General features: G+C 23.7%; 1 protein-coding gene across 2 annotated transcripts in view; it reads right to left on the bottom strand.

Moving 5' to 3' along the window:
- The window catches only part of LOC122508300 (integrin alpha-PS2), a 90005-nt gene extending 73213 nt beyond the window's left edge, over positions 1–16792 (bottom strand). For both annotated transcript variants that reach the window (XM_043621578.1, XM_043621579.1), the window contains exon 1: positions 16263–16792. In XM_043621578.1, the coding sequence (XP_043477513.1) occupies positions 16263–16435 (173 nt within the window). In that variant the 5' untranslated portion in view covers positions 16436–16792. The remainder of the gene's footprint in view (positions 1–16262) is intronic.
- Positions 16793–17096: the final 304 nt, after the last annotated feature.

The raw sequence follows: 17096 nt of genomic DNA, 5'->3' as shown, positions 1-17096 counted from the left end.
TTTCAGACATTTAAGATGGAACGAATGGAAGGAATATGCAGTTAAGGAGAGGCATATGTTGGTTCCGAGTTTGGTCATAATACAAATTCTACAAAAGGCAGAAAACACGTGCGGATGCCACATTCTGGCGGCCATATGGCTGCCAGAACACTATGGTCTACATCTATACACTGTGTATACGTACGCACGAACAGTATATAATATGAGAGGAAGGAAGTGTTTTTCTGCTAACAGAAGTCACTTATGGGCCATCCGTGTCACATTTCTCAGATTTTCATTTTTGTCGCTGTCGCTGGCATAATAACACAATATGTACCTGCAGTAAAACGTGCATTACAATACTACAAGTTCCTCTGTGTTTTAAAAAAAAATACTCGCCTTTTATTATTTACACAGATTGAAGAAAATAATTCTTTCTTTCGGTCCACTTTTTCACTTCGCTTTTCACTGAAACTGTGTTTATATTACAAGGATTTTTGACTGAATTTCCAGCCTTGAAAGAGTTTCAAGTTTGAAGTTCATAGTAAAAATTTAGTTTTGAGCCCTTTGAATCGTTTGGACTTTTAGTCCAAACTAACTTTTAGCATTAGTAAAAATTTTTACCAAAGCAAAGGACTTGATAATTTTTTTTTAGATTAAGATTAGAAGAAGTAGATTTAGATTAAGAGAGAATAGTACTTTTAGTAGATGCGAGATTTAATATTTAAAAAAAGGAAATAAATTTTTATTCCTGTATGACGAGATGCTTACTTTTTAGTAGGTGGATTAGTTACATCTTTCTCGTACACGAACTATTACGTCATTACTATATAAGTGAAACAAAACATACTCTATAATAAACTAGATATATAAGTACTACCTGACCTATAAACAAGCAATCGCAATATGAAATAAATTTGTCTTTGCAAAATCGACAGAAAAAATATAGAAAAATCACTTTCCAGCTATAGCTTTCGAGTTACAGACGCATATGTTTAAACGTATTTTAAATTGTATTTTCTAAACACGAAACTATCGATAATAATAAATTTTGAAGAAGAGAATATTTTCTTCGCAAGAGAATAAAGATGGGGTCAAAGTTTCATCAATTCTTAATCTCTTTGGTTATTTAAAGAATTTTTAAAGTTAACTTGAGTTATTTTCAAACATAAATCACAGAAAATGAATGCCAAAAGTATTTTATTGTAATTATATAAAAATTTATCACGAATATAAACAAGCAAACGGTATAAAACGGTGTACAAGTGCCAAAGAGAATTGTATTCCTCCTCCTTCTTCTTTTTCTTCTCCTACATACCTATTCACTATACTATAAATAAAACAACTTTTTCGTTGATGCTCTAACTATTTCTACACATTTATTTGACTACCAAAAAAAACGTGAATCAACTTTCATCCAAAAAAATAAATACCTACTTTGTTTTTGTATCCAAAATGCAGAGGATATTTATTGCTCCATTTTTATATACAAGACTGGATAGTATTGTCTTTTCCAAAAAGAAATTAGAATATACACGTACTATGTGAGTGCATGCAGTTGATGTGAGAGAAAAAAAGAGAATTTCATTTTAACGAGATACCTAACTGACCTGAGCCCACATAGACGTAAGTTTGAAAGTTGTATATCAGTGCATATATGTATATATAGATATATGCGTTCATGTAGAGGCGTGTAAAAGTGATATGCCTGAGGCGACTGACTCTTCCGTATAATGACAGAGCCTGAGGTTCCGGCACGTGCCTCACGCGATCCTCATTACCTCCTTCTATTACTATCCTCTTTTTCATTTTCTTTTCCCTACAATCCCCCCTCGTTCACAATTTACCAGAATTTTTAAATTTTTTTTTATTTTGTTTTGTGTATATTTCCCTAAAATCAAATCGTCACGATTCGATTTTTATTCAAGGGAAAAAATAGAGTAGACTAACTTTTACTATACTTAATTCAGTTAATTCAGTAAAACAAAGCGTCTGAAACTTTAGCGCGTATTTCGAACTGAATTTTAATATAATTTTTACAAAAATGTACTTAAAAATATTGCCAAGATTGACGCAAAAATTAAATTTTGTTTTTCCCTAATCCACAGAAAAATTGTTGACTTTTTCTCTGACCCTAAACAATATTCTGATTCACTCTCAAAAATGATACTCAGCAAAAAAAAATGGTCTGTTACATTTATTTACGAATTTCTTTAATTACTAAATTATTCAAAATAAAAATTTTTAAAAAATAAAAAAAAAATTTTTATTACAAAATTTTACGAGAATTCAATTTTATTTAAATGCAAAAATAAATAATTTATTCAATAATTGAATGTTTCTTAAAATTTAATTTTTACGAAGAATTTTATCAAAAACTTTTCAAAATAATGAATTTCTTTTAAGGAATTGAATTAAAATTTTACTGAAATTTATTGAATTAAAGAATTTTATAACAATTTTTGAAAATAATTGAAAACTTTAGAAGAATTTTATTAAAATTTTTAAAATAATTGAATTTCTACTAAAAAATTTATCACTTATGAAAATAATTGAATTTTTACAAGGAATATTATTAACATAAAATAATTTAATTTCTGCGAAGACTATTTATCATTTTAAAAAAATAATTTAACTCTTGCAAAGAATTTTATTGAAACTAATTGAATTTTAACAGAGAATTTTATCATATATGTGATAATATTCGAATTCTCCTAAAGAATTTTTTATTGAAAATAATTGAATTGAATAGAGGAATTTTATTAACATTTTTAAAAATAACAATTGAATTCTTTCGAGAAATTGTATAATTTTATTGAAAATAATTCAATTCCGGCGAAGAGATCTACTAAAAATAATTGATTTCTTCCAAAGAATTTTATTAAAATTGAAAAAAAATAATTGAATTCTTAAGAAGAATTTTATTAAAATTTTTGAAAATAATTAAATTTCTCAAAGAATTTTATAATTTATTAAGAAAATAATTGAATTTTTTCAAGGATTTGAAATTGAATTGAATTTTTTCTTGACAATAATAGAATTCTTGCAAAGAATTTTATTATTGAAAATAATTCAATTGTTTGAAAAAATTGTATTAAAAAATTTTTTGAATAATTGAATTTTTTTTGACGAATTTTAATTAAATTTTTAAGAATAATAACATTTTTTTGAGGAATTCGATTAAAATTGTTTTAAAAATAATTGAAATTCTATAAATCATTGGATTAAGGAACATTTTTTAAAATAATTGAAATTTTACCAAGAATTGTATTAAAATAATATTGAAAATATTTGAATTTCGGAGAAGAATTTAAATATTTCTAAAGATAATTTAATTCTTGACGAGAAATTTTTAAAAAATTTTGCACATAATTTAATTTTTGCAAAGTATTTTATTACTTTTCAAAAGAATTGAATTGTTGTGAATTTGTGATGAATTTAGATATTTATCAAAATAATTGAATTTATGGGAAGAATTTTGTTGTTTATCAAGATAATTGAATTCTTTTTCAGAATTACTTAAAAAAATTTTGAAATAATTAATTTTCTCCGACGAATCAAACAAAAGTTTTTTTTTGTTAAAAAAACGAATTAAAACCGAATTAAAAGTTATTCATTAAAATAAAAGAATTATTGTAAGAATTTTATTATTTTATTGAATAATTGAATGTTTTTTAAAATTGAATTTTTTCGTCAAGTTTGAATAAAATTTTTAAAAATAATATTTGCATTTTTCCAGGAATTTATTTAAAATTGTATTAAAAATACTTGAAACTCTGTGATAAAAATAATTTAATTTCTAAATGAAATTTTATTATTTATGAAAATAATTGAATGTTTTCGTAAAATTGAATTAAAACTTTGTTTTAATAATTAAATTTTTTGAAAATAGTAAATATTGAAAATCATTGAATTGAGAAAAACTTTTGAAAATAATTGAAATTTTGTCAAGGATTTTATTTAAATTTTTGAAAATAATTGAATTTTTGGCAAAAAATGTTGCTAAATTTATAAAGATAATTGAATTCTTGACAAGATGTTCATTAAAAATTTTTTTAAATAATTAAATTTCTTCTAACAATTTTATGACTTTTGAAAATAATTGAATTCTTGTGATGAATATTGTTATTTATGAAAATAATTGAATTTTGCAAAGAATTTTATTAAAATTAGTAGAAATTGCAATTTATTTGTAAAATTTACTAATTTAATTTCATAATTTACTAATTCAAAAGCAAAAAGTCAATCACTAATTTAAAGTAAACATTTTTACGAATTCAAAGTTAGAGAGCAATATTCTACAGAATTTTTCTTTGACTCATTGTAAAAACAATAATTTGATTACTAAATTCGTTCATGGAATCGTAAATACATTTAAATTGTAAATATAAACTATTTCAATGGGAGTTCGTAAAAATGTTTTTCACAAATTCAAGTGTGAGCTTGACTATTTCTTTTTCAAACGAATTCAAAAAATCAAGTCTATTTTTATACAAAATCTGTTTATATTCTTTACCTAAAGACGCAATCTCCCTCACAGAAAATTGTGTTGTAAAATAGAATGCAACGCTCTTATTTTAATTCAATGTACAACACAACTTTCACTATAAATAGTGATTTTAAACCTTTCTTTCGAAATCATGAGTTATTTGAACTCAGAAAATATTTAAATCCTAATTTTTCCCTATATTTTAAGATGTCCTCTCTAAATTTAAGTTAGTTAAAAATTAAATCAGTTAAAAATAACTAATTTAACAGTATAATTATTTTTAAGCCTAAAACTAGATTACGTTAATTTTAGGACTTAAGATAATACTCTCAAGGCTAAAATTCAGTCAAAAATATTGATTTCATGTAAGCGGTTTTAGTCAAAAGTCAATTACTTTAAATTAGAATTATTTTCTATTTATTTTCTACTAATAACTATTTTTTTTACTAATAATAAATTACTAGTAAGTTTACTAAATTACTGAGTTGATAACTGATCAAATAGTCAAAGATTTTATCAATTATTTGCAAAAAAAAATTCAAATTTTGAGATGAGGCTTTTGATTCTATAAAAAAGTATGTCTTATACCCTTGTTATAAATAAACACTTCTCGGGGGAAAAAAATAATACTTAAGTGGTCATATAAACAGTGTACATAAATAATAACTAGGTACCCGTATATAGAAAATTACTTCGCATAATAATATCTAACAATATTCAAGGATGCATTTAAATTTTAGACATGCAATGCGCTCTCAACAGAGTCGACTAACAATATTTAGCCTTTTAATTAAGAAGAACATACTCTTTAATTTATTAAAACACCAGTGAGGGAAAAAATTACAAGTTGAATACTAATATCAGGCCTCGGACTGAATTTAGAAATAAAAAAAATTGTATCAAAAGTGTCGTAAAATGTTCTTAATAATTACAAATCGTCGCACATTATTTATTTAGAAACAATAAGCAAGATTTGCATTTGAATAAAAAGGGTTATAAATTTGTCTAGAATTTTGTTAAAATTTTTGAAAATAATTGAATTTCTGAGAAGAATTTTACTACTTTGGAAAATAATTGAATTTCTGCAATAATTTGTAATTGCTTCAAAATTCAATTTGTTCTTGTGCTTTTAACTAAAATCATTAATTGCAATTTCATCACTACTATGTATTATTATATTCAACAATATAATTACACAATAATTATAATTGAATCAATAAATACAAAACACTAAAAAAACGTATTTTTATAAATCGTATTCAGTATTTTGCAGTCATATACACATGCTGTCTACTATATGAAAGATGTAACATTATTATGTATTTATTTTTTAATTAAAGAAATATAATCATTCGAACGTAATTGCGTACATGCATCATTAAAGTAACTGTATAATCTTCTAGAATAATATCTAAAGAAATATACGAGTGTCAACCACCTATATTAAACATATAAAATGTACATATGAAATTTTTTTATAACCATAAATGTAATTTATTTCCCACAGGAAAATAAAATTATAATATAAAATAAAATTTCCTTCGAAGAAGAAGAAGAGAAAAAAAGAAATATGAAACAACTTAAAATATTTTCTCTTATAGACGTAGGATGAAAATTCATTCATGGATTATTCATTCATGTAACAGTGGAGTGTATATTGATTATATACTCGTGTTTTACCAATATTATGCAATTATATGATGTCATCTTATTTTTTAGTCAAGGGCATAATATATAGATTCTTAAGATATTGGATTTAAAATTTAATTCACCAGTCTTTTCGATTATTTCTAATTAATTTGTAAATAGAATACGCGCGCGCGATAGAAAATGTATAATAAATGCATATAGTAATCTGGACCGCCCACATAATATGTGCGAGGAAAATTATTATATAGGTATATTGCAGCAATGACCTTATACAAGTTGCGTGAAAAACAGCCTCGTATTATTACAATGCCTCTTAACAACTTTCCATAAAAAAAATTAACATATACTACGAGTATTAACTTAAGTTCGAAGAGATAAATTTTTACTCTAATTTAAACAAAATGTGTTTATATATCTTCAAAAAGAAAAATTTTTAGTACCACAGTAAATCGTGAGGTATTAAAAAGTGTTGCAGATTAAATTAAAACCAAAAAAGAATTAAATAATCAATTTTGGGTGTTATTTTTTAAAATGAATAAAATTTTAGTTCATTAAATTTTTTTATAATTTATAATAATTAAAATAATATAATATAATAATTTTATAATTTATAATAATTTTCGAAAAAGTTCTTTGGCAATTTTCAAATCCATTTCTTTACAATATTCAATTTCACGAAATTTCAATTGTTCCTAAATTCTTTAATTAAATGCATATTAGAATATAAAACCTTTAAATAATATAAAAGAAAATTCAATTCAACTTTTAAAAAAAAATCAATTTCAAAATTCAATTATTTCTAAAAATTCACGCTCTATTGCTTTTAATATTCAATTATAATCTAAAATTTCAACAGAAATTCATTTTTATAAAATGAAAATCAATTTTTATTAGAAAATTCTACAAGAATTTAATTATTTAAATGCAAAAGTAAAAAATTGAATAATTGAATATTTCTCAAAATTCAATTTTCATAAAAAATTTTATTAACAAATTTTTAAATAATTAAATTCTTTTGTCGGATTTTATTAAAATTTTTATGAACATAATTACTTTTTTCAAGGAATTCAATTATAATTGTATGAAAAATAATTGAAACGCTGCGATGAGTTTTATTATTAGTAAAAATAATTGAATCCTTAAGAAAAATTTTATTTCTCTTGAAAATAATTGAATTTTTGCAATAATTTATAACTTCTCTAAAATTAAATTATTTTCTAGTGTTTTTAACTAAAATTCTTCAATAAATCCATTATTTTTAATAATTTTTAAAAAAGTTCTTTGAAAATTTTCAAATTCATTCGTTTACAATTTAATTTTACAAAATTTCAATTATTCGGAAATTCTGCAATTAAATATTTATTGAAAAATAAAAACTTGAAATAATTTCAATAAAAATCTTATTAAACTTTTCAAAAGAATCAAATTCTACAGAATTGTTTGTCAAAAATATGAAAAATTAAGAATTTCAATGATTTTAGTTTGAAACTTTTTGAAAATTTAATTATTTCTAAAAATCCACGTTATAATGCTTTTAATATTTAATTATAATCTAAAATTTTAAATGAAATTCATTTTTAAAACCAGTTTTATTAGTAAATTCTACGAGAATTAAATTATTTAAATACAAAAATAAATAATTTATTAATTTCATGTTTCTTGAAATTAAATTCTCATAAAAAATGTTATCAACAAATTTTTTAAATCATTAAATTCTTTGGACGACTTTTAATTAAATTTTTAAGAATAATTACATTTTTCGAGGAATTCGATTAAAATTGCATTAAAAATAATTGAAATTATGCAATGAGATTTATTATTTATGAAAATAATTTATTGAATGTTTGCGTAGAATTTTATTCAAATTTTTTTTTAATAATGGAATTCTTTTGGAAAATTTTATTGAAATAGTAGATATTAAAAATCATCTGAATTTTAGAAAACTTTTGAAAATAATTGAAATTTTTACAAGAATTTGATTAAAATTTTGTAAAATAATTGAATATCAGAGAAGAATTTTATTACATATTTATAAAGAGAATTGAAATTTTGACGAGAATTTTATTTTTTCTTTTGAAAATTTTTTTTCTTTTATATATCAAAAGAACAGAATTCAAGTTGCGCAAAATTAATTCTTAAAAATATTAAAGTTACATCACATTTATTATAACTTGAGATTGACAAGCGAAATAAGTTTGATGTAAGTTACGACATATTTTTTCCCTAGAAGTTGATTTGTGAATTTTTCTATTAAAAAAAATGCGTTAATATTATTCTGGTGATTCAAAATAAAATGACTCACTGTTTGAAAAATACGTAACTATAAAGTTCACAGCGTTTATGATCAACGATTAAGAGAGAAAAAAAATTTTCCGCAAAAAATAATACTTTTTGTTAAGAAATTTTTCTAAATTTCATAATTTAAATGGAAAATTATCTTTTCAAAATCGTTGCTTTTTTAATGGCGTCAAGAACTTCACCAAAGTAAAAAATTCTCCTATAAAGTTCTGAATAATATAAAAAATTTTTTTAATGAAAAATACAAAAAAGAAAAAGAAAAATAGAAAAATTGCATTTTAATACTTAATGCAAACAGTAACTTTCGAAAATTGTTTAGAATACAGAATATTGAAAAAATATTTCGTTCATTTGAACTTTTAGAATTATTGGTAGTTGGAGAGATGTCAAAACGACTTCGGAGATGTAAAATTATTTTCGCTATTATATAAAGTCATTTGAATAAAATTGTTCTTTTCTTTTGTAAATAATAAATGGAAATTTACTACGAAAATTAGCAATAATTAATAATTATTAGCGAGTAGATTTCAGAAAATTAATCGAGACATCCAAAATGTCATTTTCAAAAGAATCGCCCATATAAACGAAAATAAAAAAAATACCCATCTCGACTTTTAAAAATGCTATGCGAATATTTTACGATGTGAAATAAAACGAGAAATGTTATATAGGCTCTTTCTTTAAACGTTCATATGAAATATTTTCTATAATTGCGCTATAAATTGTATAAAAGATATTTTATTACTATTTTTGTAATATCTCGCTACTATTTTTATAATATCTTCAAAATATTTTTATAATATCTTCCTACTATTTTTATAATATCTTCCTACTATTTTTATAATATTTTACTACTATTTTTATATTTTACTACTATTTTTCAAATATTTTACTACTTATTTTATATTTTACTACTATTTTTCAAATATTTTACTACTAATTTTATATTTTACCACTATTTTCTGGAATAAAATAAATGAATTCGGTCCAAAAGTATGTATGGAAGGAAATTTTCACTCGGAGTTGTATAATGATAACGGTCATTGCAATAATCAGGATGACAATTCTACGAAACCTGATCATCAATTATAAATATCCCTTAGTTGAGAATCTATTTTGGGAATTAATGCTAAGCGCAGACAAGACCGGTAGTGGTACTAGTGCGGAGTCAGGCGGCGAGACACACACGTGAAATTAATGGAAGCGTTGCTCGTAAAGCTCCTACAAGGTGGCCTAAATATACGCCTAGAATGATATTTCTAATACAAGCAATCTTCACTTCCGGTATAATCTGTAATTTCATCAAAGATTTACAATTTTTAATTTCAATTCATTCACTTCGATAATTTTATCGTCGTATTTTATTTCTAAGAGAGCGACTTGTCTATTATTAAATAAATATCTACCTTTATCGAATAATTTATTTATTTATATCAGATTTGTGATTTTTATTCAAATCGAATAAATTCTATTTGTACCAAATTATAATTTGAGTATTTTAGGCAAATACCATTTAATAAAAAAGTTTGTGAGGGATAAAATGGTGGTTTGATTGCTCCACTTGAGAACGCCAAGGTCACCACCAGATGGCAGTTGAAAATTCCAAGAAGGAACTGAACTGACATCTAGCGGTGACCTTGGCGTTCGCAGGTGGAGAATAGCGTCTCCATATTGTATCACAAAATATTCGACAATATTCGTAATTCTATAATTATTTATATTTTTCCAACACAGTTTTTTTTAAAGATTTCAAATTTACAATTTTTAATTTTAAAGTGCAATTTGTATACCTATTTTAAGTGATCAATAAATTGAAGCCGCGCACTGTTTCGAATCAAACAATATATTGTCAGAAGGGACGCAATTTTATTCGAACCCTTGACGATTTCTTTGATTCAAAAAATTTTTTTTAAACATCTGGTCCATGCAGCACTTGAAAACTTGATGCTCTTTAAATTCCAAGAGAGTGGTCGAGTTGTGAAAGGAAATCTTTTTATTCATAAAAGCATTTCTTTTATCAAATCTTCTCAAGTATACTTCTTGTTGACACTTGTGAGATATAAGCAGCGCATATACCTTTCAGAAATTATTATAAATGCACTTGTTTAATCAACAAATAACTATACTTTACTTTCACTCGTTTAATTAACAAATAATTAACAAAATTTTATTATTTTAATTCTTCTTCTTAACTCTGCTGAAAATTGATCTTTTCTTGCTTCTCTGAATCAAAACCATAATTCGTAACGGTTTTGCAAAAAAAAATTGATTCTTCGATGCATTATTTTAATCCTTTAACTTATTAATCCTCTAACTCTGGAGTTAGTTTTGACGCAATTTTTGGAAAGAATTTTTTTTAAATATTAATTCTACGAATTTATTCAATACTTTTATTTATACTGTATTGGAAAAATATAATTTTCGAAAAAATTGATATGGAAATTTTTCCCTTTTCTTTTGCTTCTATTAATTTTCTATATCATTTTTCGCGGTATTATTTATACACCGGTTTCCAAAGAGTTAGGGTTGCAAAGTTTATTCGTGGCCTGTCGTGAACGTGAGTCACGAGGCAATGGGAACGCAAGATCAGTCGTTATGATGCTCCAGATTAAGTCTGGTGCTCAAAACAGTGACATTAAACAAATAATATTTCGACAAAAAAAAAAACTCCCATATGTTCAATAATGTGCAAAATTTAAATTAACCAGTTCACTAAATATTATTATTATTATTATTTACACAATATATGCATGCAAAAAGAATAAATAAACTTTTTTGAAATTTGTTGAGGAAAAAAAATCACCTGGAATAGTAGTTTCTCTATAGAATAGCGATAGTTTTATAACTGAACCAACAAAAAAATGTTGACTTTGGTGAAGTTCATAACGATTTAATAGAAAAAAAATTACTTTTTCAATTTTAATTTAAAAAATTTTTTTACTTTTAAATATTTTAACTTTGGTGTGAAGTTCATAAATGACGTTTATAATTAACGATTTAATAGAGAAAATATATTGCTATTCAAATTTTTGGCTAAGAACTTTTTCGTAACAATATTTCTTTATCAATAATTCAAAAAAGAAAAATTTGTTTATATTTTAATTATTTTATTAATTATTATTTTTATTATTATTATTATTATTATTATTATTATTTTTATTATTATTATTATTATTACTATTATTTTTATTATTATAATTATTGCCCTTATTGTTAAGAATGATATATATAAAAAATAATATGCTGATTATGAGCACATTAAAATTCGAGTTGCACTGACGTATACAAAACAATGTCCTGGAGATGAAGTACCTATTGTTTCTCGCATGGACCGACACACAGTCTCAAGTGATAAGCAAACAAAGTCGTATAAGGTCTATCGCAAGTATATTATATATGTATATATATGCGTGTGTACAAAATAGAAAGCAGTTTATCATCTCTCTACCCTTTTACTTTTTAATTATTTTCAAATGTTTCTTTGTATATTAAACATTAAAAAATGCCTCAGTAGCTTCATTTAATTTTCGATCAATTTTAAACGTTCAAATGAACGGAAAATTTTTTTCTGCTAAAGTATTTTTAAAATGTAAAATAATAATAATATTAATAATAATTATTATTATTATTATTAACTCAAAATTTTTCGAAGCCATAAAATTATTTAAATAAAAGATGTTTTGATTCTTCTCTTTGGCCATCAGGCCAAACAGAAGAATCAAAACATCTTTTATTTAAATAATAATTACTATTATTATTATTAATAATAAAAAAATAGGAAAAATAAATAGGAAATAAAATAGGAAATTTCCTTAGGAGAAAAATTGCAGTAACTTTACACTTGATGAAAATGAATTTAAATTTATGTCTGAAATTTCATAATAAACTTGTTTTATAAAATCGCGTAAAACTAGTCATTTTAATTATATATATAGTCTATAAATAAAAAAAGAAATTTGACAAATAATGTCTTTTAGATTAATTCTGATCTTATTGGGCAGGAAAATATATATTTTATTTTTCCCATCACATTGGAGGCGTGACATTGAAAGTATAATTCGCAACAGATCGATATAGGGGCAATTTGAAAATAAGACCCCCTTCAAACAGAAATATATACAGTGCACATTCACAACAACTGCACGTGTATTTCAGTTCGATATATTAAAGCGGGAGTTATATTAGTACAGTCACCAAATGTACAATCTTTGACGGGATTAGCTCCAATGCATTAGTCAGAAAACTCGATTCTTCGACAAAAATGGGAATTACGACTTGCAGGTGACCATTATTACAACATCGTAATTTTATTTTATTAAGGAAGGAGAGAAAAAACTTTTTTTTTCTATATAAGAAAATTCTTTATATTTTTTTTAGTAGGTATGTATATAAGATAATTGCGATTGTCTAGAAGAAAAAATCTCTTTTAATTTAAATTCAGGGGAAAAAAATTGTTTAGTGAAAATTAACATCAAAATGAAAAATGTATTTTACAACAGTAAAGTTTTACTATTATTTACTAATAATTACTATTATTTAGTAATACAATTACTATTTTGTTTAGTAGCTTCGTAAATATTTTTCTAAGTTTTATGTTTCTAAAAGTTCCTATTTTCTATTTTATGTTCCTACTTAGACGCTAAGCGTCGAATAGTTCGAGAGCTATTGTTTGCAATTTTTAGAGATGAAAATTTTAGTAATTTCGCTTCTTTCTTTTACTTTGTGAGTAAAAAAAACGTGCAGTGGACTTTTTTAACCAAAGATCTTTGGAACAATTGTTTCGATTTGGCAAAAATAAAATTGTTTTCGTCGCACAGCGTCGTCGCTAACTTCCAAGGCCTCTAAGTTTTAGTAAATAATTACTAAAAATTGAAGAATAAATTTTTACTAATTCAAATTAGCGTATTTTAAACTTTTTACATTAGGTTTTTTTTAAATTAAACTTTAAACTCGATTTTCTCTAATTAAATTTTAATTTCGAGTGTTTAATAATTAAATTTCAAATCAGAGCTTTTAAATCAAATTTTAAATTAGAATTTTGAACTTAAATTTTATATTGGAGCTTTTAAATTAAATTTTTAATTTGAATTTTTAAATTAAATTTTTTATTAGAATTTTGAACTTAAATTTTAAATTGGAGCTTTTGAATTAAATTTTTAATTCGAATTTTGAACTTAAATTCAAAATTAGAGCTTTTAAATTAAATTTTTAATTCGAATTTTCCAATTAAATTTTAAATTAGAATTTTGAACTTAAATTTTAAATTGGAGCCCTTAAATTAAATTTTTAATTGGAATTTTCAAATTAAATTTTAAATTAAAATTTACAAGAATTCATTTTTAAGACAGAATTTTTAAATTAAATGTTGAATTATAGATTTCTTAAATTAGTGCTTTTAAATTAAATTTTAAACTAGGTAGAATTTTCAAATTAAATTTTAAGTTAGTGTTTTCAAATTAAATTTTAAATTAGTATTTTCAAATTAAATTTTGAATTAGATTTTTTAAATTAAATTTTAAATTAATGTTTTTAAATTAAATTTCAAATGGCATAGAATTTCTAAATTAAATTTTGAATTAGAATTTTTTAATTAAATTTTAAATTAGGTTCAAAGAGTTTTTTTCAAATCTATTTAACTTGTCAAAAAAAAACTTAAGATTATATTTTATATTAGTTATAAGCAATTTTATAAAAAAAAACAATATCAAAAAATTTCTTTTTTGCCCAGAAAAGTGCAAAGAAATTGATGTTCTTAAAATTCTGAACGTTCAAATAAACAAAATTTACTTATTTCTAATTCGAAACTAAATTTTTACTCAAATAATTTTTGCGTATAAAAAAATAAATTATAAAGCTCCTAAATATCAAATTTAAGTTTTTAATTTTTATTGCAATCAGTAATTTATGAAAATATTTTCATTAAAAATATTTCGATCATTTAAACGTTAAAAACTTGTGAATAATAAAAATTAAAACATGAGTTAAAAGAGCTTGAATTTAATAATACCTACTTATAATAATTTTTTTTTGATAAACCCGTATGAGTTTAAAATAAATAAATAAATAAATAATAGTAATAATAATAATAATAATAATAATAATAATAATAATAATAATAATAATAATAAGAAAAATAATAATAATTTATGTGGCAGTGCCATCAAATATTTAAAGAAAGGAATTTTTTTTTAAACCTGACTTAATATATAAATAATTTTTTTTCATCTTTAATGATAAATAGTAATAATAATTATGATAATAATTATAATAATAATAATATTAATAATAATTATTATAATAATTATAACAATAGAAATAAGTTAAAACAATAATAATAAAACCCGAGTTTAGAAGCAATATCCTCACATTCGAAAAAACTAAATTGCACTTCTTTAAAACATAAACATCATCTTGATATAACTAATTTGACTGAGTGTGCATTGTATATTTTAATTACTCGAGTTCAAGGAACTATTTTCTTGTAAATACTAAGAAAATCTTGATTCAACTTTTAATAGAATTGACCAAGTTTCTTGCTTAAAATTTTGGCGCAGAAAGATGAAGAAGAAAAAAAATAAAGAAGCATTGTTTCGAAATAGTCAACTCTACATTAAAATATTAAAGATTTAAAATAAAAAATTAAATTTTCAGAAATGAATAAAATGAGTGTGAAATATTATCAAGTAGAATAATAATTATTATTATTATTATTATTTTTTTTTTTTGCAAACCGCGAGTATAATGTCATCCCTTATTCTTAACGCATATACTCTATTTTACTATCAACAGGAAGATCCATTCGCACTTGAGCGATTGTGACATCGAGTCATTAGCATAGTTATCCGGAAGCTGATAATTATTATTTAACGCAAACCGTTACACTTTTTACAACAGCTGCACATGGTTGTTATATGAAATCTGTACAGGATTCAAATGTGCATACCAAACAAATGCGCGTTATACTATTTCACTGAAAATAGATCGAATTTATTTTTGTAATCACGAAAAAGAAATTTAGTCCAAAAATAGAAAAAGTTAGACTAACTTTACTTGTCATTGAAACTATCAAAGAAAAATATTCCTTTGAGGCTGAATTTAAAATTAATCAAAAAAGGGAAAATTATACCAACTTTTGCTATTTTTGCAAATATTTTACAGAAATTTTCTTCGAACTTAGTAATTTTTACTATAACTTATTTATTTTTAAAGCAAAAATGTTTCTTTTTGAAGTAAATTTTACGAAAATGTACTTTGAACGGAGAAATTTTTACTAAACAATTTTTACTATACAATTTTTACTAAATTTATTTCTCTTTAGAGCAAAAATTTTGCTTCGATCGAAGTATAGGAAAATGAACTTTGAACGAAGAAATTTTTACTAACTTTTATTTCTCTTTGTAGCGAAAATTTTGCTTCGATCGAAGTAAATTTACGAAAATGTACTTTGAACGGAGAAATTTTTACCAATCAATTTTTACTATCCAATTTTTACTAACTTTTATTTCTCTTTCTAGCGAAAATTTTGCTTCGACGGAAGTAAATTTTACGAAAATGTACTTCGAACGTAGCAATTTTTAATTTTAATCCATTTTTTACTAACTTTTACTTATTTTTGGAGTAATTTTTGCTACACATTAAAAGAGAATTTTACAACTGGGAATTTTTGCTCCGAAAATAGTGAAACTTGACAAAAATGCGCAGAGTTTCTTAACACTTTTGGTTTTTTCTATAAAAAAAAACAAAAAGTTTTTTTTTTCCTTTTCAGTCAAATGAGAATGTAAAAAGGAAAAAGAACAATTAGAAAAATAGTTTTCAAAAGGGAGAAGAAAATTCGAAAACTACTTACGATCCTCGCCCTACAGAATCACGATATTCAGCGACAGAAAATCCGAACATTGACTGACGATACGATTTGTAAAGAGTATAATGTTTAGTCTCAACATTAAAGGCCGTAATTTTCCAATATGAAGAACTACCGAAAAAGGCAATTAGCCCCAATAGAAGCCAAAAGAGCCCCATATTTTTTCTTTTTTTTTAAATCACTCTCACTATTTCACAAAGTGATCAACACCAAACGTTATCTGTTCATGTCCAATGATTTTTCAAATTTTTGTTACAACTGTAGAGTTTGCAATAAAAGTTTGCGGAATCAGTTTAAAAAATTTTCAAGTATAATGCACGAGGGAAAGATAAAAGGGATTTTGCTGAGGTCTTTTTTGATGAATTTTCTGTTGTGTGTGAATCATGAAATGACCGGTGTTAAGGACATGTGCTGAAAGCACGAGGTGAACGGAAGCCACGAACTTGCTTTGGCGAAGACGGCTTGACGAACGGTCGCGGACAGACTGGTGTTTCTGACTGACTGAAGTGGAAGAGTGGAACTCAGTTCTGTTCAGCTCCCACCCACTGCACTACATGCTGCCATACAATTGTTCTTCATCTCATCCAATTTCATTTAATGTTTTCACGACTCTCATTATTGTCATAAGATAATTCACTAAAATGTAAAAATAATATAATTCCTCTAAATAAATAAATAAATATTCCTCTAAAATAATAATTATTTTTTTCGATATTCTGTAGATAGAAAATATCCCCTGCATATGTTTTAATATTATTTTATTTTCAATTTTCCATCGGGTTTTATATTCTTGTCGCATCATTCATAAAAATTCAGTGT

Source organism: Leptopilina heterotoma, unplaced genomic scaffold (assembly GCF_015476425.1).
Source record: "Leptopilina heterotoma isolate Lh14 unplaced genomic scaffold, ASM1547642v1 Lhet_53, whole genome shotgun sequence".
NCBI classification, from domain to species: domain Eukaryota; kingdom Metazoa; phylum Arthropoda; class Insecta; order Hymenoptera; family Figitidae; genus Leptopilina; species Leptopilina heterotoma.
The sequence above is the reverse complement of the archived record's forward strand: the minus strand, read 5'-3'. Positions and strand labels throughout refer to the sequence as shown.